This window comes from Monopterus albus, unplaced genomic scaffold, assembly GCF_001952655.1.
Source record: "Monopterus albus unplaced genomic scaffold, M_albus_1.0 scaffold214.1, whole genome shotgun sequence".
NCBI lineage: Eukaryota > Metazoa > Chordata > Actinopteri > Synbranchiformes > Synbranchidae > Monopterus > Monopterus albus.
Window position 1 is genome coordinate 1,722,204 of NW_018128094.1, and position 24,192 is coordinate 1,746,395.

At 41.0% G+C, this 24,192-nt stretch overlaps 1 protein-coding gene across 2 annotated transcripts in view; it reads left to right on the forward strand.

The window, feature by feature from the left end:
* The first annotated feature begins 2,338 nt into the window (after positions 1 to 2,338).
* akap1b (A kinase (PRKA) anchor protein 1b) overlaps positions 2,339 to 24,192 on the forward strand; it is a 57,306-nt gene continuing 35,452 nt past the window's right edge. The window contains exons 1-3 of one of the 2 annotated variants that reach the window (XM_020619074.1): positions 2,339 to 2,545; positions 16,343 to 17,991; positions 21,767 to 21,873. In XM_020619074.1, coding sequence (XP_020474730.1) covers positions 16,374 to 17,991; positions 21,767 to 21,873 — 1,725 coding nt within the window. In that variant the 5' untranslated portion in view covers positions 2,339 to 2,545; positions 16,343 to 16,373. The remainder of the gene's footprint in view (positions 2,546 to 16,342; positions 17,992 to 21,766; positions 21,874 to 24,192) is intronic. The other variant, XM_020619073.1, reaches the window with a different exon arrangement.

Here is a 24,192-nt window from a genome sequence, read left to right on the forward strand (position 1 = left end):
GGTTGAATGACAACATGCAGCTAAACATGTCATTAGTGGTCAGATTGGTCAGGGGTTCAGAGAAAACTACAGAGTCTGACACTGTTTTTACAAGTTACACACGAACTCAAAATTAATTTTAGTGACCTCTGACTGGTGAAGTCAGGAGTCATTATAATAGCGTAAGATCTAGACTATTATGTAAAATGCCCTAAGGCAATTGCTGCTGTGAACTGGTGCTATACAAATAAATTAAATTGAATTGAATCAGAATATCATGAATATATGAACTCCCCCAGTTTAAATAAAATAAATGAATGATCGGATGATACATGGACCCTCCATAGTACTGGATCTCACACTTAAATTAATAAATGTCTGTGTCAAGAGTGGAACAAGAAAAATTACACAAATAAGCAACTGTATGTTGCAAAATTTACTATATCAGACTTGCAGCTGAAATTGACTTGGTGCAATGAGACACTTGAGCAGCACATTACAAAATGTTATGCATAAAATTGACATGTAAGGAGTGAAAGTTTGAGAAAGCACAGCAACAGACTGAGGACCTCAGAAAATGGATTACTGGAGCCATAACAAGCAGTAGTTCTGGTAGAAAGCAGAGTTCAGGACCTCTATGAGAAAAAATGAAATGAGAATAAAAACATGTACATGCATTTGGTCACAAAGAAAGGAGTAAGGACTAATTAACCACATATTGCAGAAGCTTGCTGGGTCCCTTGTAGTGAAACTGCCAAGAGCCACTGTCTGCAAGTACATGATATTTGAAGTTTAACAGGAGGTGCAGCATATGCAGGATGCCCTGTTTTCAGGAAATGATGATTGATGCCATTACAAAGTATGGACATAATATAGCACTGTGATGATATTTTTGAAAGATGCACAAGTTTGAATTTGGGTTTATGAGGAGGTGTGTCAGGCCCTACCAAGTGCACGTTTGATAGTGTCAATGATATTCTGTCAAAACCAGTTGGTGGATTCTGGTAATGGAATTGTGATTCTAAAACAGGAAAACTAGTTTATAGATTGTGTGGTTGTCTGTTTCTAAGTGTCAACCCTGTGATAAACTGTCCAGGGTGTACTCTGCCTCTTGCAGCAGGAATTTGCTCCAGCACCCCTGTGACCCTCGTTAGGATAAGTGGTATAGATAATGGATGGATGGAATTCAAAAGTTTTAATCTCAATCAGATCGGATTAGATTTTGAAATCCAGCATTTTGTGATCCAGGATCAGACAACTCAGCTAGATTTTGTCCTGGAATTTCAAAACAATTTAGAATAAGATCACCATGACCTAGACTTACTCTTTTCAAGATAACCAGATCATGAATATCTCTGTTATTGTTCATCATTTCCACTACATGGCATAGATAGGATTAAAACAACAACAACAACAAAGAGACAAGGCAGTATAGCAATTCAGAGCCACTTTAGTGATAAGAAATAATATTTTCTAAGTACATAACACTTGCTTAAACTCATAATGAAATTGCTATGAAAAATAAAGAATCCAACCTGCTGCTGATCCTGAAGGCAATCCCAGCTGACATTAAGCAAGAGGCAGGGTACACCCCGGACAGGGTGCCAGTCTGTCGCAGGTGCATTATTCATAAATAAACGAATAAATACATACACACAAACTGAAGGTTTGATCCAGATCACAACCAAGATTTAATACTGACAACTGGTCCCAGGTGATTATTGTCTGCAGTTTGCTGTAATGTAATACCCCAGGCAGCTATCTTGTATTTGCTTTCTTTCTGACTCAAAGATAACCATGACAAATTATCTAACTGAATTCATGTGTTTTCTGAGCACTCTTGGATGAAAATAGATTGCTACAATAATGCCATTTAAGGTAAATCTCTACAATGAAGGTAGTGATAACAAAATTAGCAGTAGCTATGGAGTCACTACGCCATTTTTAGGGGAAATACAGCAGGTTAAAAAAAATGGAGTTATCCTTTAAATAAAGGGGATCTGTAATAAAGATTGTTATTGTGAAAACAAGCGGAATGAAATTGTATTTCATAATAATCAGCAGATTTTTTTAAACAAAAACATAGCCTAATTTACAATTACACTGTCATATAAAATTGCCTGTATAATTATTATTATTTCATAGTGTCTTATTTATTTATCTTGAACACTTGTAAGTTCCATATGTTTGACATGCTTTGTTTGTTTGGAAAATGTTGGTTCGATAAAGCATTAAAAAAATAGCCTATATATGAAGATTTAGTTCTAGAATGGAGTTCTGCAAATGACCTGTGGATGACAGCAACACATTTGCTCTAACGTAAATCTCACCCGAAGAAGAAGCGTCTAGTTCATTCTTGGTTGACGCGAGACTAGACAATATTGGAGTCGCGAGATTTCACCATTCGTTTAGTTGATTTGTGTGTATGTGTGTTTTTAAGACTGATGTTACTCGGTCAACACGTGGGGATGAGAGGTTGACTTTAGACGGGGATACGTAGGGGAAAAAAAAATCTACATTTCCAATATTGTTGTCACCGTAGCGGCACCGCGGAATCTACAACATAGTAAGTAAACTAAAAAGTCTGAAAAGTGCGCATTTAGTAACTAAGGGTAAAAACCGTGTTAGCTTGTAGCCATCTGCATCATATTGACATGATGTTAGTAAATGTTAAAATTCACAGTGCATACATCCCATTTACTACATTTCCACGAGATCCTGCAAGCAATCTACAGTTAACTGTGTCACCAAATGAGTGCAATAATCCCATGTCATTGAGCTGCTAGCCTACACATCTTTCTCCAATACAAAAGTCAGCATGATCCAGCTAGCCTCTGTCCCTATTGTGTAACTTAAATAAGGTTAACGTTACTTCAACTCTCTCTCCCCTGTGGCCTCAATGGACTTACTAACACAGGGGTCACGTGTCTTTATTAGTAATGACTACTTATAGGTTGTCAGAAGTAAGAATGCAAATATGATCACCAAGGCCGGCTAGCAAGCTAACGCCAAGGTCTGAGGCCCGGGACAGAAGCACTCTTTGACTTGAAGTGTCCTTTAGCCTTGCGGTAGTCTGCCAAATGTCCTCCCTGGTTTCTTTTGTTAAATTGATCTAGTTAAATTAATAAATCGCCTGACGCGACGGTCAGTCAGTGACATGGAACTATAAAAACGAATTAAACATTAAGCTTTCTTGATTTAACTAATCCCGTCTTTGGGTCAAAACAATGTCATGTAACATTAGAGAATGTGCGTTCAAGTTAGCTGCCTTAATATTTTCATTTGTTGATGTTCACAGACGATATAGACAGTGTAGCTTTGAAACCACTATACTGAGCTAGCCTGTTAATGTAATACATTGTATCTTACACTGTGGCCTCCTAACCTTCCACGCTGTATTTCCAGAAGTGTAATGGTAGCGTTTGGTCACAGCCACCTCTAGCCCTGGATTTCAGATTGTGTCAAGCCAGGCTCTCTCTGTAAGTGACGTTACATCTTAATGGCCAAACGTCGTACATTTTAGAACTAAAAATAGCTTATTTTTTTGTATGTTCCGTTTTTCTAATGAATTAGGCCCCTAGTAACACATCGTTTCAACGGCACTATAGGTAGGACGCTGATCATGGCTTCTTTAATGGAATTTAACGGTGTACCTTAAAAGTAGCATAGCGCCTGTAGAGGGCATTGTTTCTTTTTTTAAGTTAGCAGGGGTTTTCCTGGTTCAAAATGAGGCAGAGGTGGTATCTTCCTGATCATTTATACACATACGTGTATCCATAAATTAGCGCACTTGTGTTCACGTGCAGGCAGCAGTAACATTTCCACTTTTGATTTACTGTAATTTTTTTCACAGTTTTTATTATTAGCAGCTTTCAGGACTTTTGTCACTTGTTGCTGACTCGCAGCCTTTGGTTTGTTCCTGTTCTAATATTCATGAGGATCATTTCTAAATTTGTAATCCTGTAACAGATATTAGCAGAACTTTTCATAGAATCCTCCTTCAGCATAACCTAAAACTGAAGACCTCACCACACTGTGAAGTCTCTGTTGTTTTCCCCTTTTTAGGTTAAAGTTTAAAAGCTTTTATTTTTCATTAAAAGGGTTGTTTTACATTTTGAGTAGAATTTACTCAAAAATGAATTAAAATTAATTGGTTTATTTATATGTTGTGAGGAATTGCAGCACTTGTTGCATCCTGCTCATTAAGTAAAATTCACCTTTACTCAAAGTAAAATTTTTGTTTAAACCAATTTTTTTTTTTTGCTGAACAGCTGTTGCAAGTTTGTTGTTAAAAGATTATTTTAAAAAACAGTTCCTGCTGTGTTAGAATACAGATCACTGTAATATTTGACTGCAGTGTTCAAAGTTGTATCAGACAGGACTGATTTAGGGCTGGGGGATAAAATTATGATTATTGGGAAATAACTTTTCCTTGAAAGAAATATAAGATGAACTTGTTCCATCCATGCTTTGAGACAACACAAACAGCAAATGATAATGGGAATAGAGCTGCACTGAACCAATCATGTGACAGGAGTAGAAGTTAGGTTGATGCACATGGCACAGAGCATAGGAGTAGCAGCCGGCTGCAGCATGTGCATCAACATTTGGGCTGCTGCAGCCATGCGCAGCAGTACATCAGTAGTGAGGTCATAGAAAATGATGACATAATGAAAACTCAAGTGACAGCGTTATTGAAGGAGGTATCCCATCGGACACAGCCTAAGGCTCAAAAAGACGAGGATACTGTTGAAAAAAAGGGTCTGAGGAGTTTGGTAGTGGGAGATATTTGGGCTATTTAAAGACCAAACTAAACTCAAAAACATTTTTTCTTTGCTTATATACAGTGCCTATAAAAAGTATTCACCTCCCTGCATGTTTTACCCTTTTATTGATTTTATAAATCAATCACGGTCAATATAATTTTTTTTGACAACAAAATTACAAAAACAGCCTCTTTAATGTCAAAGTGAAAACAGATTTCTACAAAGTAATGTCAATTAAATAAAAATATGGGAAATAAGTGATTGCATCAACATTCACCCCCTTCAAGTCAGTATTTAGTAAATTCACCTTTGGCTGCAATCACAGAGACCTATCCACACAAGCTGTCTGTGTGGATAGGTCTCAGTCAGGCTTGCACATCTGGACGCTACAATTTTACTCCATTCTTCTTTGCAAAACTGCTCAAACTCTGCCAGGTTGCATGGGGCTCGGGTGTGAACAGCCCTTTTCAAGCCCTTTTCAGCCACAAATTCTCTATTGGATTGAGGTCTGGGCTTTGACTCGGCCACTCCAGAACACTTGCCTTATTGTCTTTAAACCATTTCTATGTAGCTTTCGCTGTATGCTGGAAAATAAATCTTCTCCCAAGTCATAGTTCTTCTTGCAGACTGAATAAGTTTGTCCTCCTCAATTTTATTATATTTTGGCAAAATTCATTTTACCCTCCACCTTTACAAGCCTTCCAGGGCCAGCTACCGAGAAGCATCCCCACTGCATGATGCTGCCACCACTGTGCTTCACAGTGGAGATGGTGTGTTTGTGGTGATGTGCAGTGTTTGGTGTCCGCCAAACATAGCATCTTGTCTGATTGGCCAAAGAGCACCATTTTGGTCTCATCAGACCAAAGAACTTTCTTCCACTTGACCATGGAGTCTCCCACATGCCTTTTGGTGAACTCCAGGTGAAATTTAATATGAATTGTCTTCAACAGTGGCTCTCTCTTTGCCACTCTCCCATAAAGCTTTGGCAGGTGAAGAACCTGGGCAACATGCAGAGTCTCTCCCATCTCAGCTGCTGAAGCTTGTAACTCCTTCACATTACTCATAGGTGTCTTGGTGGCCTCTCTCACTAGTCTCCTTTTTGCACGGTCCCTCGGTCTGTGAGGACGGCCTGATCTAGGTAGATTTAGACATGCCATATCCCTTCCATTTCTTGATGATGGATTTAGCTGAACTCTGGCGGTTGTTACCTTAAGATATGTTTGGCTCACTGCTAAAGCTAACAGTTAACCTCTTGCTAACAGTTAATTTTGTCACAGTGTTAGAAAAAACTTGCAACACAGATTAGAGACTCTCTTCATCAACTGCAAACCATTTTATTCTCCCAGAGAATTTTGTCATTTATTCTGGTTAAAGTGTATATAATACTGCAGACCCAAGCTACAGCACCTGGCCAAACAGGTAACTAGCGTGGAACTGAAACATCCTGATTCCCCACTCATTGTACTAGGGGATTTTAAGAGTGCAAACGTCACCCGCGAGCTGCCCAAATACAGACATCACGTCAGTTGCCCCACCAGGGACAAAAACACATTGGACCACTGCCACATGGTAATCAAAGACGCCTATCGCTCTGTCCCCCATGCAGCCCATGGACTCTCTGGTCACTGCATGGTCCATCTCATCCCAACCTATAGGCAGAAACTTAAAGTTGCAAAACCTGTGATCAAAACAGTGAAGAGATGGACTGAGCAGGCAAAGTCAGAGCTATAGGCCTGCTTTGACTGCACAGATTGGAGTGTCTTTGAGGCTGCCTATACAGACCTGGATGAACTCACTGACGCTGTGCCATCTTGAATCGACTTTTGTGAGGACATGTGTGCACCCATCTAAGATGTTCTGCACATATAGCAACAATAAGGCATGGTTCACAGTAAAACTCAGCTTCGTCTTGCTAAAGAGAAGGCCTACAGAAGTGGGCACAGGATCCTGTACAGGCAGGCCAGGAACACATTGTCAAGGGAGATCAGAGTAGCAAAGAGGGGCTACTCCAGAAAGCTGAAAAACCAGTTTTCAGCCAAATACCCCTCGTCTGTGGAGTAGCTGAATGGTCTTTAGCTGCCTTGTAGCTGGCATGAAGTTCCTGTCAGCTTCAGGAGCTCCCCTTCTCCTGTTAGCTGATAAGGTGTGTCTAGATTTTCCTGTAAAACACACGCATTAAAGAACTACAGTGGTCCCTCGTTAATCGCGGGAGTTACGTTCTAAAAATAACCCGCAATAGACGAAATCCGCAAAGTAGTCAGCTTTATTTTTTTTACAATTATTATAGATGTTTTAAGGCTGTAAAACCCCTCACTATACACTTTTCTCAGACAGGCATTAACATTTTCACACTTTTCCCTCTTGTTTAAACACTCTCAAAATTCAAACCTTCATAGAAAAATAATAAATATAAAATATAAATAAATAAAAAATACTGTATAAACGTTTTCCTATAAATAATAATGATGGATTTTAGAACTAACAAATTTAATTTCTGTACTGTACAGGAGACACGGCATGCAAAAAGCATGCAAAATTGCACTAAAAAAAATCCGCGAAACTGCGAGGCCGCGAAAGGTGAATCGCGTTATAACGAGGGACCATTGTATTCCTTAATTTGCATGGTGTCACCATTAGACAGCACTTTGTTCTCAAAAACACACAGACTAGACTGTGACTGCCTGGAGTACTGTATTCACACCGCAGAGTTGTGTTTTTGTTTAGGCCATGGTTCATACAATGGAATTGTCTGACCATAATCCTTATCTTACAGGTACTGCACCAGATAAGTAATTATTACCTGTTACACTGGGTTTCCCACTTCTAGTCAGAGATCTATTAAACATGGGTAACATTAACATAACACGGTTACATTAAGAAATATTAATTGGTAGTTTAGATGTGGATTCAACATTACCCATGTACAAGTACAAGGTAACAAATACAGTTTAGCATCTAACCAGAAGTGCAATAACAGCAGTGCAGAGTGTGCAGTATGTACAGTTTGTACAGTCAGAACTAATTTAGCGATAGATATGTACAATTGATATTTACAGTAAGATATATAGGGTAATGTACAATATACAACAGACTGAATTTAAATTACAAGTAATGGATAATGTACATTAAGCTTATAGAACACTAGTGCAATGGGATGAGAAGTGGAATGAATTAGTGCAGAATAAGAAAACCATAAGTCACATGAGTTAACAGTTCAATGGATGTAAATAGTGCAAAGATAAATATACAGTATCTGCATATGTACAGTGTGCAAATGAATAACATTCTGTGAGTATGTACAAATTAACAGATCACTACAGTGTTACAGGTAACAGAAGTGTATTGCATTAGCCCCAGGAGGAGAGATGAGAAGGGGTGAGGTGTGTGTGTGTAGTGATATAGAGGAAGCAGTGGGGGGTCAACGGGGGACAGAGTTCAGTAAGGAGACAGCTATGGGGAAGAAGATGTTCCTGAGTCTACTGGTTTTGGTCCGGAGGCTCCTGAAGCACCTCCCAGAGGGCAGGAGGTCAGAAACTCCAGATCCCAGTTGCAGAGGGAGGTGCTGATGCCCAGGTCTCCCAGTTTGGTGGTTAATTTGGAGGGGATGACCGTGTTGAATGCTGAGCTGAAGTCCACAAACAGCATTCTTGCATAGATGTTGTTATTGTCCAGATGTATGAGTACAGAGTGCAGTGCTATGGAGACTGCATCCTCCGTGCTCCTATTCCTGCAGTGGGCAAATTGGTGGGGGTCCAGTGTGGGTGGAAGACAGGTCATCAGGCATGCTAGGACCAGGTGCTTAAAGGACTTCATGGCAGTGGGTATGAGTGCTACAGGGTGGTAGTCATTCAGGCACATTGAGGTGGAATGTATCTGCATTGGCACACTGGATGTAGTTTTGAAGCATGTTGGCACAACTGCTTGGGTGAGGTACAGGTTAAAAATGACCGTAAAGACGCCAGCAAGCTGTCCTGCACATGCCCTGAGCAGCATACAGGTCAGTGGAGGTGAGTGTGAGTGGCCGGTGGGCTGTGGAGGGTCTGGACTTGACAGTTGTTTCCTTGTTGTCCCAGTTGAAGCGAGCATAGAAGTCATTTAGCTCGTTGAGTAAAGAGACATCTGTGGTTGTTGGGGTGGAGTGTTCGGGCTTGTAGTCACTGATGACCTGGGGCCCGTTTCAAGAAGGAGGTTTAACAAACTCAGAGTTCAAACCTGAACTCTGAGTTGACTTACACAGAGTTGGAAAACTTGGAGTTTTCGGTTTCAGAACAGCTGAAAAGAGTTGGTTTAATCAACTCTGAGTAGTTTGACTCAGAGTTAGGCGCGTGCCACGCGACTATAAAAAGCCCTGAACAATGGAGTGAAGACATTACGAGTCACCATGGCAACAGGACCAAGCAAAAATAGGTCTGTGTTTTTTCCCCGACAGAAATGGATGTGCTACTACAAGCATATAGTGACTACGAGCCCATATTTCGTAAAAAAAGCAACACGGCTGCAGCGGCGAAAGAGAGAGAGTTAGCTTGGGGGAAAATAGCTGCCCAAGTCAATGCGTACGTTTACATTTTAATCATACAGTGTTCGGTGTAAGTAATTACTAAATAATGTTAGTATTGTTATTATTTGTCACTTGTAAAGTAAGGAATGGTTCTTAATTCTTCAATAATTGAATGAGTAACTTCAGTAATTGCATAAAATACCAATTTTTGTACGAATTAAAAAACCTCCTTCTTGAAATGGGCCCCTGGATGCCCTTCCACATAGATTGGGGGTCAGAGTTTAAGTGTTGTTCAACCTTTAGCTTGTAGTGGTGCTTGGCCTTCTTGATGCCCCTCCTCAGGTTGGCCCTGGATAAGCTGTAGGCCTGTGCATCACCAGATCTGAAGGCAGAGTCGCAGGCCTTCAGCAGGGAGCCACACCTCCTTGTTCATCCACGGCTTCTGATTTGGGTACGTGGTGAGCTGTTTCTGGCTTGTGACACTGTCAGTGGTAGTGTTAATAAAGTCCAGCGTCAATGTCCGTGTGAGAGTCACAGGTCGCCCAGGTGGCAAACATACTCCAGTCCGTGTGGTGAAACCTGTCCTGTAATACAGTCTGTCCCCTCTGGCCACACTTTGATGATCCTCATTGATGGCTTCACATGGCAGATGAATGGTGAGTACTTGGGAATGAGGAACAAAGGAAGGTGATCTGACTGTCCCAAGTGGGGGAGGGAGGTCGCCTTGTATGCAGCAGTTTTTGTGAGTGTTCATTTTAAATGTGATATATCACAGAGCTGCTGTCTTAATTCTGCACTTATATGGACTTTGTAAAATGATACTGTCAATACAGCTTCATTAAAACACGAGGGGCAGAACAAGGGTTTAACGGCCAAGTATCACTGAACTGTTTTAATTTACAGATTACTATTTTATAGCAAACTTGTTCAGTCGCTTTGTCTCAAAATGTTCCTGCAATGTAATATTTTAATGATTGAAACTGCATTTTCATACTGACACAGATAGAACAAGAAGCAAGTAGGGAGGGCAGCAAAGGTATAAAGCAAAGCTTTGTTCCCCAAGCAGATTGGGTTCAACTCCATCTTGAATTTTGCTCCGGTGCCATTTTTCAGTTTTGCTCTCTCTTAAACCTAGACCTTTGAGGTGCTGGAAGATCTGATATTTTGGTGGGAAAAAAATACATTGTCTGGGAACATTTTACCGATAATACCCACAAAGCAAGAGAGACATACAGTCAGTATGGAAAGCCTTCAGACCCTTTGAAGTTTTATACATTTTGTTATGTTTCAGGTTCATGTTAGAATGGATTGATTTTTTTTTTCCTTATCAATTTACGCACAGTATGTTGGAGTAATAAAGTGAGAACATGTTTTTGGAGCGTTTTGTAAATGTAATAAAAATAAAAGGCTGAAATACCTCATTTTAAATAAGTTTTCACCCCCTTTGTTATGATACTTACAATTGAGCTCTGGTGCATCTAACTCCTATCAATGGTAATTGAGATGCTTCTACAGCTTGATTGGAGTCCACCTCTGCTTAATTCAATACATTTAATATAATTAGGAAAGGGTGTGTGTGTGTGTGTATAAGATCTCATACTTGATGGTGTGTTGGCGTGAAAAACAAAGCCACAAGGTTGAGAGAATTGTCCACACACCACCAGTCTTCATAGTTCTGCCAAACTGAGTAGTCAGGGATGAAGGGCCTTGGTCAAACCGGTAACAAAGAACCCAAGAGTCACTATGAATGAGATCCTGAGTTTCTTTCTGAAGAAGGGATAAATTTGCAGAAGGACAGCCATTAGTGCAGCACCCCACCAATCAGGCCTTTATGGTAGAGTAGCCAGATGGAAGCGATTCCTCACTAGTACAGTAGGTACGTGACAGCCTGATGGGAGTTTGCCAAAAGGCACCTAAATCACTCTCAGACCATGTTAAGTAAAATCCTCTGCTCTGATGAAACAAAGGCTTAACCATTTGGACTGTGTGAAGAAAACGAGGCACTGAGCATTACCTCATTAATACCATCCCTACATCCCCTGAATGAAAACCTCCTCCAGTGCTCAGGATTTAAGGCTGGGGTGAATGATTACATTTCAACAAATCAATGACCATACTGCCAAGAAAATAGAGAAGTGGATACAGGAAAACTCTGAAATTCCTGGAGGGGCCCAGCCAGGGTCCAGACCTGAACCCAAAGGAGCATCTCTGGAGAAACCTGAAAATGGCTGTGCACCAAATCTCCCCATCCAACCTCGTTGATCTTGAACAATTCTGCCAAGAAAAATGCAAGAGAATTTCAAAAGAAAGCTGCCAAGCTTGCAGAGTTGAGGCTGTCATTGCTGCCATAGGCACTTTAACCAAGTACTAAGTAAATGGTCTGAATATGTCATGTCCGCAGCCGGCACCTCCACCCCCTCACGTGCAGGTAATCGATCCAGGCAACAAGACACGCCCAGCACAGCTGATTCTCATCTGCCTGGCTCCACTTAAGCCGGACACTGGCATGTTCTTGTCGCCAGATTGTTGTACATTTCACTCCGCACAGACCCTGGCTCCTGGCTCTTAAAACCTGGTTATCGGATTAATCTGTTTCTTGGCAATTTGCGAATGTGTTGTTCTTACCTGCATTGTGTGACTCTCTCCTCTGGTCAGCTGGCAAGCTTCCCTTTTCCTGGCTCCGGATTTTCCTCGACAACCTCGCTTCTGCAGCTTCTGCTTCGACACTGCTGTGTCTTCTGTGGGTTCCTGTTTTCCGCCTCTTTCTCTTTGCGGCAAGATTACCAGGCTCCCCGCTGCTTCTACTCAGCACTGTCCTCTGATCATCTGGCTCCTGTTCTTCTTCTACCTCTACACTGCTACAGATCACCAGCTCTACACCATGCCACCACAGCATACATCTCAGCTCTTCTGGGTCTTGTTCTCCATCCACCTCTATCCTGCCACAGATCTCCGGCTCCTCACTACCTTATCTCTGTTTCCCCAAGAATCTCCTCTGAGGATCCCATACTCCACCTCCACGGCGGTTGTTGGAGCAGCTCTGCCTCCGGCACCACATTCCATATCGCTACAGGCATTATCTGCTGTGCTTCCCCTCAGTTCCCATCGCCACCAGAGATTTGAGCCTGAGTATCGCACTTGGGTCCACCTGTCCACCAGCCTCTGGGCTTAACAGAATACTTATGTAAATAGAATATTTACATAAGTATTTAATATCATTTTCAAAACACCTGTTTCACTGTATAATTGTGGAATTTTGTGTGTGGATTGGTGAGGGGGAAAATGAACTGAATCCATTTTAAGATGATCCTGAAATATAACAAAATGTGTCTGAAAATTTTTCGTAATGAAGGAGTTTCGCACCATAAACTCTTCACCTTTTCCCATTCAGATTCATTACCACATTAGAGCAAGAACCTTCTTTTTGCATGTGTGTGCGTGTGTGCAATAATTTTGACAAACTCATCCATGTCTGTTACTGACTACTGCTTTCTCATGAGCCCTGGGACTGCTTCTTTGTAGCCTGCTGTTGGTGGGGGGGCATGCTTGTACTGGGGCTGGTGGATAGGACCTCTGGTGGATTCTCTGGCTCAGAACCAGTGGACTGTTAGCGGTGCACTTACTGCCATTTAAGTCATAACAAGCTAGTAGTGAAATGTAACACACACACCAAACGAAGCACACTACCATGTGTGCACGCACTGCACAGACCTTGTTACAGAGATCAAAACTGAAGTGATGAAAATCCAAAAGATATCTGAGGATGCCCATTGTGCTTCCGCCATACTCCGTTCTTCAACTTTTGTCTGCTGCTGTAGTGTATGAAAATGCAGCACTTCATTCTTTCAAGAACTAAAGCTATGTTGAATCGGAAAACAATGCAGTCTTTATGGCCACAACTGGCCCTGAGATGCAGATAAAATGAAAGGTACTATTCAGCAGAGCATAAAGGAGTAACAGCCTGAGAGCAACTGTCTCTTTTCTGTAGTGAAGAGTTGACAACCTTGATTTTACAATAAAATAAAATGTAGATATAATGCATAATATAACTTCAAAGAAGGCTTGGAACAAGGTTATGCACAATAGCCTACAGTATACGATGCAGGAGAAATGATTTTTTGCTATAATTTAGCTGGGGTGAATTGCTCTAATGTAGGATGTTTTTTGCATTTCTAAATTCTGGAATGTACTGAGGTGTGAAGCCAGTACATTAAACCCACACCCAGTAGGCTACTATTCTGAAATCCCCCGAATGTGTCCTAGCAAGACCAAAAAAGAAAACGCATACGTAAGCTTTCACCTAATCTGACTCTCATTACATTAATATCACAGGTATTGTGCTATTTGATGAAGTACCGGAGTGCACCTCTGACGTGTGTGCGTGAACGTGGACTGATAAGAGTGCCATGTAAAAACTTTTCCAGCTATGTGACAACTGTAGTTGCCCACACAATCAAATGCTAGGCTGACTTTATTCTCTGGTGTGGCAGAATAACAATGTTAGGTAACTATTTGTCACGGAGTGACTGTTTAAAGCTATAAATGGGGCATAATATCCGTGGGGGTCAGGTTCCAACCAAAATAGGAGGAACAGACATTTGTTCCCCCACCTCCCACCCAGTATTTGTCATGACCAGTCATTAAAAGTTTCTTAAATATATAAGAAAATAGGTGCTCTCTGCTCCACTGTTAGACTGACTCCAAAATGTACTGATTGTTCACTGAGCTCCTCCTTCTTCATGTTGGTTTACATGTTATTCAGCAACAGTGAACACATCAGCTCTGTGTGGGGCTTGTGACTGGTCAGCACGTTCTAAATTTTGGCCATCCTAGGCCTTACTGGTGTCCTATAGACTTACAGCTGATCACTCACAAGTACACAGGTAAAAAAAAAAATCCCAGGATCACTTAAATTAAATGAAAAGTCTGTTCATGCTGCTGATTGTCACATCTTATGATCCTGGAGATTGTGCTCTAGTTTCACTCTGAATGATCTGAAAGTTCTATCACTTGTCTTTTGGAAAAGGGGTTCGTAGTCAACGCTAAACTGTGTCCCTGTGAACAATATATTTAGTCATATATGTGGTTGAACAAAACAAAAACACAATTGTAGGTGACAACTGCACATCGGAGAGCACATTGTTTGAGTCAACATTGTGATTCAATCACCACACCTTAAATGTTATTATCACAAGTTAGAGCATTCAATTTTGCAGGACATACACTTCACTGATGATTAGATCTTTAAAAGCCCACAATAATGCAGTGTTATGCATTTCAAGCTGATTATGCCAGCCGGCCTATTCTTTTTCCCCTCTCTGAGGAAAAAAAGTGGTGGAGCATCGTTCTGGTGCATTTTGGCAGCACTACGCCTATGGTTAATGTCTTTTTTTCCTTTGTCGGCATTATATTATTACTAAAATGTTCACAGCTTTTGTATTTTTCTACCAAAATATCAGATCTTTCAAATCTCACCAGAGCAAAATTCAAGGTGGAGTTGAACTCATTCTGTATGGGAGACTAAGCTGTGCTTTATGCCTTCACACCCTCCCCACTTCTTGTTCTATCTGTGTCAGGAGGAAAATGCAGTGTTTCATTCATTTATAAATTGCATTGCATCAGAATACAATCCAACATTCAAATGTGTTCTTTATGAAACCTTTACAGTTTAGTTACATTTTAAGAGACAAGGCAACTGAACAAGTTGGCTATAAAATGGTAATCTATACATCAAGACAGTACAGTGATGCACGGTTGTTAAACCCTCATTCAGCCCCTTGTATTTTAATGAAGCTGTATTGACGGTATCATTGTACAAAGTCCACTTAACTACAGGGTTGTGACAGCAGCTGTGCAATATATCAGATTGCAAATGAATGTTCACAGTGAAGTGCAGTACCTGTATTGCAAGGATTATCATCAGACTTTTCTATTGTATAAACCATGGCTTAAACAAAAACACAACTGTGAATATAGTATTTCAGACAGTCATGCTCTGGATTGTGTGTTTTTGAGACAAAACACCATCTAATGTTCACACCATGTAAATCAAGGAATAGCTCTTTTATTGGGCATATTTACTGTGGAATCTAGAACTGACTTATCGGGCGACAGGAGAAGCGGGGCTCCTGGAAGGCTAACGGGAACTGCACACCAGCTGCACAGTAGCCGAAAGCCATTCAGCTGCTAAGCACAATTCGGAGTGGCTGCGTCTGTAGGTATAGTAACTCATGATCAAACAGGAGAACTGCTGCTTTTGTGCTAGGGCTTTACAGGAGCATTTTATCAAAGATCACTTAACTGCAGTAGTTGATGGGAAAATATTATTGGTGTTTGAATGAGAGTGGGCAACGCTCAGCTCCTACACACACGGAACAGACGCTGGTGTTGCAGCAGTGAAGACGGTGTTACTTTAAGGATGGCTCCAGTGCGTCATTGAACCATGCTTTCTGCCCCATTCAAAAAATCTGAACTCAGAAATGATGAGTAACTGTTTAACAATCTAACCCAGGGGTGGCCAATGCTGACCTGCTGATGATTACCTGGCTCAGGTGTGTTCAGCCAATCAGAAGCTGGAAGATACCATCTTAGATGAAAGTGGAGTGAGGAAAGAAAGTGAATTGGTATCTTCCAGCTTCTGACTGGCTGAACACACCTGAGCCAGGTAATCCGCAGCAATTCAGGCAGGGGTAATAGTTGGAAAACAAGCAGGACAGTGGCCCTCGAGGACTGGAATTGGCCACCCCTGCTCTAACTCCACAATTCAGTGCTATACAGTTGTCTTTTCATGTTTTCAGCAACTTTTTTCCAACAGGTATAATGTGCTTAAAAAAATCTGATTTTGCTTTACCCCGACTTTAAAATTAAAGGTGTTTTATATTGATAACTTTCTGTGATTTTGCACATTTGTTACATTGAGCCACAAATGGTTATTATACCAATATTTTAATATCAAGTGCTTGAAAAATGGTGCCCAGCCTTAGTGTATTACTGGCCTAATGTTCTGCTGTGGTAAGATTAAACTTTCATCTTAAAAGATGTTACAAATGTGATTTCAAAAAGTGCATATGAGATATTCATTCAAATCTGTGTCTTTAAGTTTCAGGTGTAGCTGCTAGTGTCCTGAGGAAATGCCACTGAGGTTTCGCTCTGTTGTACCCTACACACTGCCTGGAGTACTTGCACTGATTGGTTGGTGGTGGTACATCTCACGGAAGAAAGTGCGGCTCATCAGCCATGACAGCCCAGAGGGGGCTGCAACCATAATGGGCCTTAGAACATCCCAAACTAATGGTAGCAATGGTTTGGTTGAAAAAGGCAATATATCCCCCATAAATGACATAGAAAGCCCCACCCACAGATGTCCTAAGATCATTAACCAGAGAACAGAAAATAAAAATATTTCCCAGGTCCATGTTCAGGATGCTGAAGCAGCACATTCACTGGAACAAAGTCCTGAAGAGGCTACCCCACATCTTGCTACAGTAAGACAAAGGGAGATTCTTAAGCCCTCTGTCTCACTTACATCAACTGGCAAAGAAGACAACCTGCAGGTGTCACTGAAAGGCCATAACGACTCAGAAAAAACCTCATCACTTGTCATGGCAACAATGTTACAGAAGCAGCAAATCAAAGGTCTAGCCTCTGCTCCAGAGGACACAATGGAAGAGGTCATCTTGCCTTGGCAGTCTATTAGAGACACCAGCTCCTCCCCTACAACAGTTCATCTTTCTGATGCAGAGAGGCCTGAACCTGAGGGAGAAGTTGCAAAGAATCACATTACTAGTAATACACAAGATGAGAGAGTTGTTTGTGCAGTCACCCCAGCCAAAGTGCTCCCATCAGTGATCCCATCAGAGGTGGACTCTTTAGACTCACCCCCTTTGGTGCAGGATTACCATCAACACAAATTAACGAGCACACCTACTGCGCTGGCCCTTGCCTCCACAGCGCTGACCATGGTTCAAGACTCGCTCACTAGATCTGTGCCCACAGATGACATCCAATTACACAGTAGCAGTGGAGAGGAGCAGGACCTAGAGCTTCTGGCAGCTGGACTTATAACTGAGGTCATCTCGGCAGCCACCCAGGAGGTCCTTGGTGTCACCAGCTATCAGATTACAGACAGCACCCAGCCCACATGCAGTAGCAGCACACTATTGGTTAATGGTAGACTATGCTCCCAACATGAGCCCAGCACTTCAGCACAGCAGCATCACCATCTACTGACAAACCCCTGTAAGATAGGCTATGAATATAGAGAGGAAACACAAAGAGAAGAGCAAGGGATGCCTAATGGGTGCTCCTCAGCTCAAGAATGGGAGCCCGTTGAGGTTAGTCATAGAATTCATCAGACAAACAATGAACAGAGACACACTTGGCCAACACTATCACTCCAGGCAGCACAAAATATCCCTCTCCTAAACATGAAACTGAAAGGTGATGAAGCAGTTGTGCTGGCTGAAGATTCGGCTTGTAGCACATGCCAGTCTGAGGATGGCATAAGCAATGAGGACCTCCAGACCAGCATATTTGATAACCAAATGGATGTGATCCAGGTTACAGACTTGTCAGTTCGAGAATTCACACAGCCTCGGTCACTAGTTGAGACAACCACAGAGGAAACGGTTTTGGCTATAAATGAAAAAAGCTCAGTGGATGCTGTATGTGAGATAAAGAGGCTGAATGGAAAGGGCCTGAGGAACGGAGCTCATGGGACATGTGATGTGGAGATGGACCGTTCTGGAGGTGAGACATTATTCTGTTTGTTCAGAGAATTAGTGTAAAAAGTGTTCGCTGTAGCCAGACCAATACTGGATTTTTGAGGCAAATACTGAACTTAATATTATAGTTTCTAAATCTGATAACAGGTGCTTTTGGACCAAACAGTTCTAGGGACAACCTCACTGTGGAGCTCCCCCAAGAACTACATACCTTCACAAGCTTTTTATTCTTTTTGCTTTTGCACTGGAACCCTGAAGTAAGGTAACACTAAAAGTGGTTGTCTGTTAGAGATGAGCCAATAAACTCTCAGCGGTTAATACATAGTGACATTACTGTACATTACCAATAAGTATTTTCTTTATAAAATGAAATGCTATAGTTAATGCAGACATACATAACTCGTGGTTCCTATTGTGCTTGGAGAATCCCTACCCTGAAGTAGGAGCTAAAAACATCCCTGAAAACAGAATTCTAAGAACTTCTATTGTTCTCAGTTCCTGTGGTGTGGACACAAAAAGGTGGTACTTTTTTCAACTGTTCTGTGGCAAAGTTCCTCTGGTCCAAAAGCACCTACAGTAATGTAGTGACAAATATTTTTGCATCTTGTATTGAAGATACAGTGAGAGAAAACAGCAGACTTTCTACCAAATGTGACCAGGGCCAGTACACTCCCTGACAAAAGTCTTGTCCTATAAGGACATAGTAACCTAAAATGTCATATAACTTTATTTCTAATCATTCAGTTGTCACAATAAATTGTTAATTTTAATGTCAAGGGCATTCACATTAATAACTGGGTGCAAAATGAAACCATTAAAAAGTGTCCTGATGTTCACAGCTTGGTAAAGCCCATAACATCTGTTTCTGCAAGGACAAAAGTCTTGCCATATCTTTAATGGATTCAACCAATCACAGATTAGAGCTTCACCTGTGACAAATACTGTAATTAACACATTCCCAGGTGTGTATAAGAAGAACCCCAGCACACCCAACCTTCATTTGAAATGCAACCTGACCTCTGACAGCATGCCAGAGATTCAGCCACAGACCAAAGTGCTGATCATCAAGAGCCTGAAGACCAAGTCTCCTGCTGAGGTGGCAGACATCTTTAATGTATCTAAACGAGAGGATAAGAAAAAGCTTTGAAGAAACTGGTGAAGTTCATGACAGGCCCAGGTCAGGCAGACCCTGTAAGACAACTGTTCGAGAGGACCGTTTGTTGCTTCGACAGTCCAGGGCCAGCCCTTTTTCACCTGCAGCAGAGCTACATAAAAACTGGTCACCAGAAACCCCTGTATCTACAAGAACACTTTGTCGAATTCTCTCACGCAGTGGTCTCAATGGCGAAATTAGTGCTCAGAAACCAGCATGAAATAGAAGACAACTAAAAAATCATGTTGCTTTTGCTAGGGCCCACAGCTTGCAGGAAGGATGGACAGTGGAAAAGTGGTAGAAGGTTGATTTTTCCGATGAATCATCTATTGAACTGCATGCCAGTCATTGCAAATACTGCAGAAGACCTATTGTAACCCGCATGGACCCAAGATTCACACAGAAAACAGTCAAGTTCGGTGGAGGTAAAATCATGGTTTGGGGTTACATTCAGTATGGGGGCGTGCGAGAGATCTGCAGAGTGGATGGCAACATCGACAGCCTGAAGTATCAAGACATTCTTGCTGCCCATTACATTCCAAACCACAAGAGAGGGCAAATTCTTCAGCCGGATGGCGCTCCTCATACTTCAGCCTCCACATCAAAGTTCCTGAAAGCAAAGAAGGTCAAGGTGCTCCAGGATTGGCCAGACCAGTCACCAGACATGAACATTATTGAGCATGTCTGGGGTAAGATGGAAGGAGAAGGAGGAGGCATTGAACATGAAACCAAAGAATCTTGATGAACTCTGGGAGTCCTGCAAGAATGCTTTCTTTGCCATTCCAGATGACTTCATTAATAAGTTATTTGAGTCATTGCCGAGACGTATGGATGCAGTCCTCTAAGCTCATGGGAGTCATACACAATATTAATTCTTTTTCCATGGCAGCATGACTTTATGTTCTGTATTGTACATTATTTTGTTATACGACAAGACTTTTGTCTAAGCAAAGTCTGACCTTTCTGTCCTAATTAAATTAAAAATCAAGGAATGATGATTTTATTTTGGTAAAATAAGCATGATCTAGAGGCCTTTGCCTTTCATATAAGCCACTTCTGATTCCAAATGATCAACTAGAAGTCAAGTTATTTGTTGTTCCTACAACCTGGATAGGCAACAAGACTTTTGTCAGGGAGTGTATTTAGCAAGCATCTCGGAATCAGTCCTAGGAGTTGTGCTGAAAGCTAACTTAGGACAAAAAAAATAATCATACCTCAGAGTAGGACTTAAGTTATTTATGAAGCATCCTTCTGTCACTTTCAGCAAGGACAAATCCTACTACTAATAACGAGCGAGACGTCACTGTTTTACGACACTCAGAACCACAAAGGCGACATTATACTGACGTGTTATAGTTTCTCCAACAGAGTTTGTAGTTATAGACCGTGGAAACTGAAATGCTATTATCAGCGCCACTTATCAAGTGAAGTCTTTTATGTGTATAGACAAGAAGCTGGTAACAGAAAATAACATGTTCATTGTACACAACAGTAATGTGCTTTATGTCAAGGCTGTAAGTTTATTTGAAAGCCACTCATAATGTGACTCACCGGTGTGAAATTTTCTTCACCGGCCCCATTTTTTCTAATTCTGTATAATAAAGCTGTGTATTCAGGGGAACATAATTATAAGTTTCAGTCTGCTTTCACTGTTATTTGAGCCTTGTGTGAGTCCATTTGGCTGCTGAATCCAGTAAACCAAGGATCATGTAGTTCACAACCACTTGTGTTAATGCTGTGGTAATGTTTTGAATTAACAGAAGTGCCCTCATCAGTGCTCAGGCAATGACGTTAATGTGTGCGCCATCGATGACTCCAACACGTTCAAGGAAAGCAGCGATTTGCGTATTTGTAGCTGGTTTTTCACTGATTTAACAGTGAGTGGTGTGGAAATGAATGAATCGCTGCATGTACAGTGGAGCTGTAAGAATGACCGAGGTCTCATTTATAATGGCCAAAACTGTTGGCTTTGATAGACTCAAATCATTCCTACTGCTGCACCTACTTTGTCTAAGAAAAAAGTAAAAGTAAAAAATGTAACCTAAAGATGCAATGACTGCTGTTTCAGTGGAGACAGCACATGTTCTTCCTTTTGTTGGAGCAATTGCATCTTGCACAAGATCTGTCACAAAACTTTTCCATTTATTACCAAACTGTATATTTTAACAAGCTCAGAGTCATTAAGTGCAAGTAAAACATCTTCCCTCCCACTAAGTCTGTGGGTTTATCTCTGTCTGAATGCCACCTCCTGGCAACTTCCAATGAGTTTGGACACCTCTGGAGCTCTCGTACATTTGGTGGGGATAGGAATACTGTCCTAAGATAGGAAGTGTTGATAGATTGCTCTTTCTTCCGCTAAAAAAATGGGGCCAAAAAAAAATCCTCATCTATCCCTCTCTGAGCTCTATCTTCCATCCCTAATCCATGTTCCATGCTCTCTATGGAGGTGAACAAACACTTAATAATTATATGGATATTAATGTGACATTTATGATCTTAATGCTCCTAATGAGCTGGAACTGGTGAAGTTCATGACAGGCTGGTTTTGGTGTGGCAGGTGCCACGCAAAAAAGTTACCAGCGGAAGCATTGTTTCATATTGGTTGTTAAAGAGGATTATGATTTTGTGTGTGTGTGTGTGTGTCCAGGCTCTGATGTGAATAGTATGGACTCTGTGGACAGCGGCTGCACTATGGGTGCTGCGGAAAGCTCTTCAAACTCTGAGCTCATCATCTGGGAGATTGAGGTGCCAAAGGTGAGTCGGAACAACTGAAAAAAGATATAAAACCACAGTGAATCAATGATAATCCTGACAAGATTCCAAGATGGCAAAATTGTCCGTATTGGTTACATTTTTATTTTCTTTATTTATTCCCCCCCGCTTTAAAACTGTCTGCATTTGGCACCTCACAGTGGTACAAAAGGAGGAACTAATTATGTATTTCAAAGCGCTCTGTCAAACAATTTTGTCTGCAAAATTGTATATAAGTTGTACTTTTGGAAATGAGACTTTATACATACACTCATGGCCACTTTATTAGGTACACCTGTACAATTGTATGCATTTCAATGCAACACTTCTGCCTTAACATCTGTTTATGAAGTTCAGAATGTTTGTTTTTGGTGAAATTGTCAAATGTATAAATTCAAATATGTTTATTATTGAGGTCATATTGTTGTACTGGACTACATTATATTCAGAGGTGTTCCTAATGACCCTCTTATGTATGTAGCTGGAAAGGACAAAAATATAGACACCTCTAAATATAATGTGGTTCAGTACAACGCTACCTTTAATTATGACCTCAGTAAACCTAGTATAATTGAATTCAGACATTTATGACCATTTCACCAGAAACTGAAACATTTTTGAGCTTCAAACAGATGTTAAGGCAGAAGTGCATACAATTGAGCAGTTGTACATAAAGTGGCTGGTGAGTATATATCACATTTAATCTGTCACTGAAATTTCTCTCCAATAAATGCTCCAACAAATATCCTCTAGTTGGGGCAATGTTTGCTAAAACTCACAGTGGCCAGCTGGAACTATTGAATTATATATTTGGGAGTAATTTTTAAACACTTGTCTTCACTAAGAAACACTGGGCATGTAACAGACAGTCAGGGTAGGGAAGTAATTGAAGTCAAAATATTAGGAGATGGACTAACACTGTTGGTTTAGTTCTGCACATATAGTCATGGCTAAAAATACTGGCACTCCTGCAGAAGTCCATATTTGGGGTATATTTCTGTGTGTAATGTATCAGATTTGGGTTTTTCCTCAGCTTTTTGTGGTGGTCCAAATCAAAGCAAGCAAGAGAATACCAGAGCGCTTGCGACTGCAACAGTTTTCTCTGAGAAGTGGTACATTATCTGACAGAAAGGGGTGCCAGTATTTTTAGCCATGTCTGTAGATCTGTGTGCGATCTCAGTCTCACATGACAATGATTCTGCTGTGTTTGCATCAAACCAGGTGCTCCCCTTTTCATGCTAAGCTGAGTTAACCAAGAGCAGGAATACAGTACATCATGTGACAAGCTGTAAACACAAAGAGAAGACTGATTGATTCAGAAACAAATCCAACATGTTTGACATTGTGAAAGATATTGATATTCTTGAAGTTTAACTGACTCGGTGTTGGGCTGTGATGATCAAGTGTTCCCTTAATTTTTTTTTAGCAGTTTATTTTGTCCAAAGACAACATTTACTAGATTATTTCTATGGAATTGGGAAGGTCTTTTCAGACCAAGAACAACATGAACAAATGATATGAAATGGCATATTTTTCACAGGCAAATAAAATGTGACATACATTCACATGAAATGCAATGCAAATATGTGTTGTAAAACACATAAATGTCGCGGAATAAAAGGGGGTCACCTTCAAGTGATTATGACCTATTGGTGATTTTACTACATAAATTGAGTAAGAAGCAAACACATGCAGAGGGGAGGATCTTGGGGCTCAAGCCCCTGCTCTTTTCCCAAGTTAATCAAAAATGCCCCTCTTGGTATTAATTATAAATAAAAATGTTGTGGTCAATGTGAACATGCACAAAACCGTCGGAAATGTGTCACACTAAATTCATAGAATTTTCCTGCGTGTAAGAGTAAAAAGTTTACAACACCTGCAGCCTTATAGCTGATCTACCTCATTTAAGCAGCTGTTTGTGGTGATTACCCTTCACATGTGCCAAAGGAAAAAATAGACTCAAAGTGTAGAAGTGTAACAAGAGGTCCAGGGATGATGTGTGTGTCTTGGAGTCGGTGTGGATCAACACATTTGATTGAAGTCTCTGCTTTGTGAGATGCATGAGTAGAGTAGAGTAGGTACTTTATTGGGAAATAACCTTGCAAGGGCAGTATTTCAGAGATTGTCTACCAATTCTACAGTGACGGCAGTCGTTCACGCATAACCCTGTTTATTTTGCAGTCGTACCCAGTGCGACTTTGGAAAAATGTCAATCGCACCTTATATAATTGATCACTTGCACTCTGGAACCTGTGTGTGTGTGTGTGTGTGTGTGTGTGTGTGTGTGTGTATACAGTGGGTACGGAAAATATTCAGACCCCC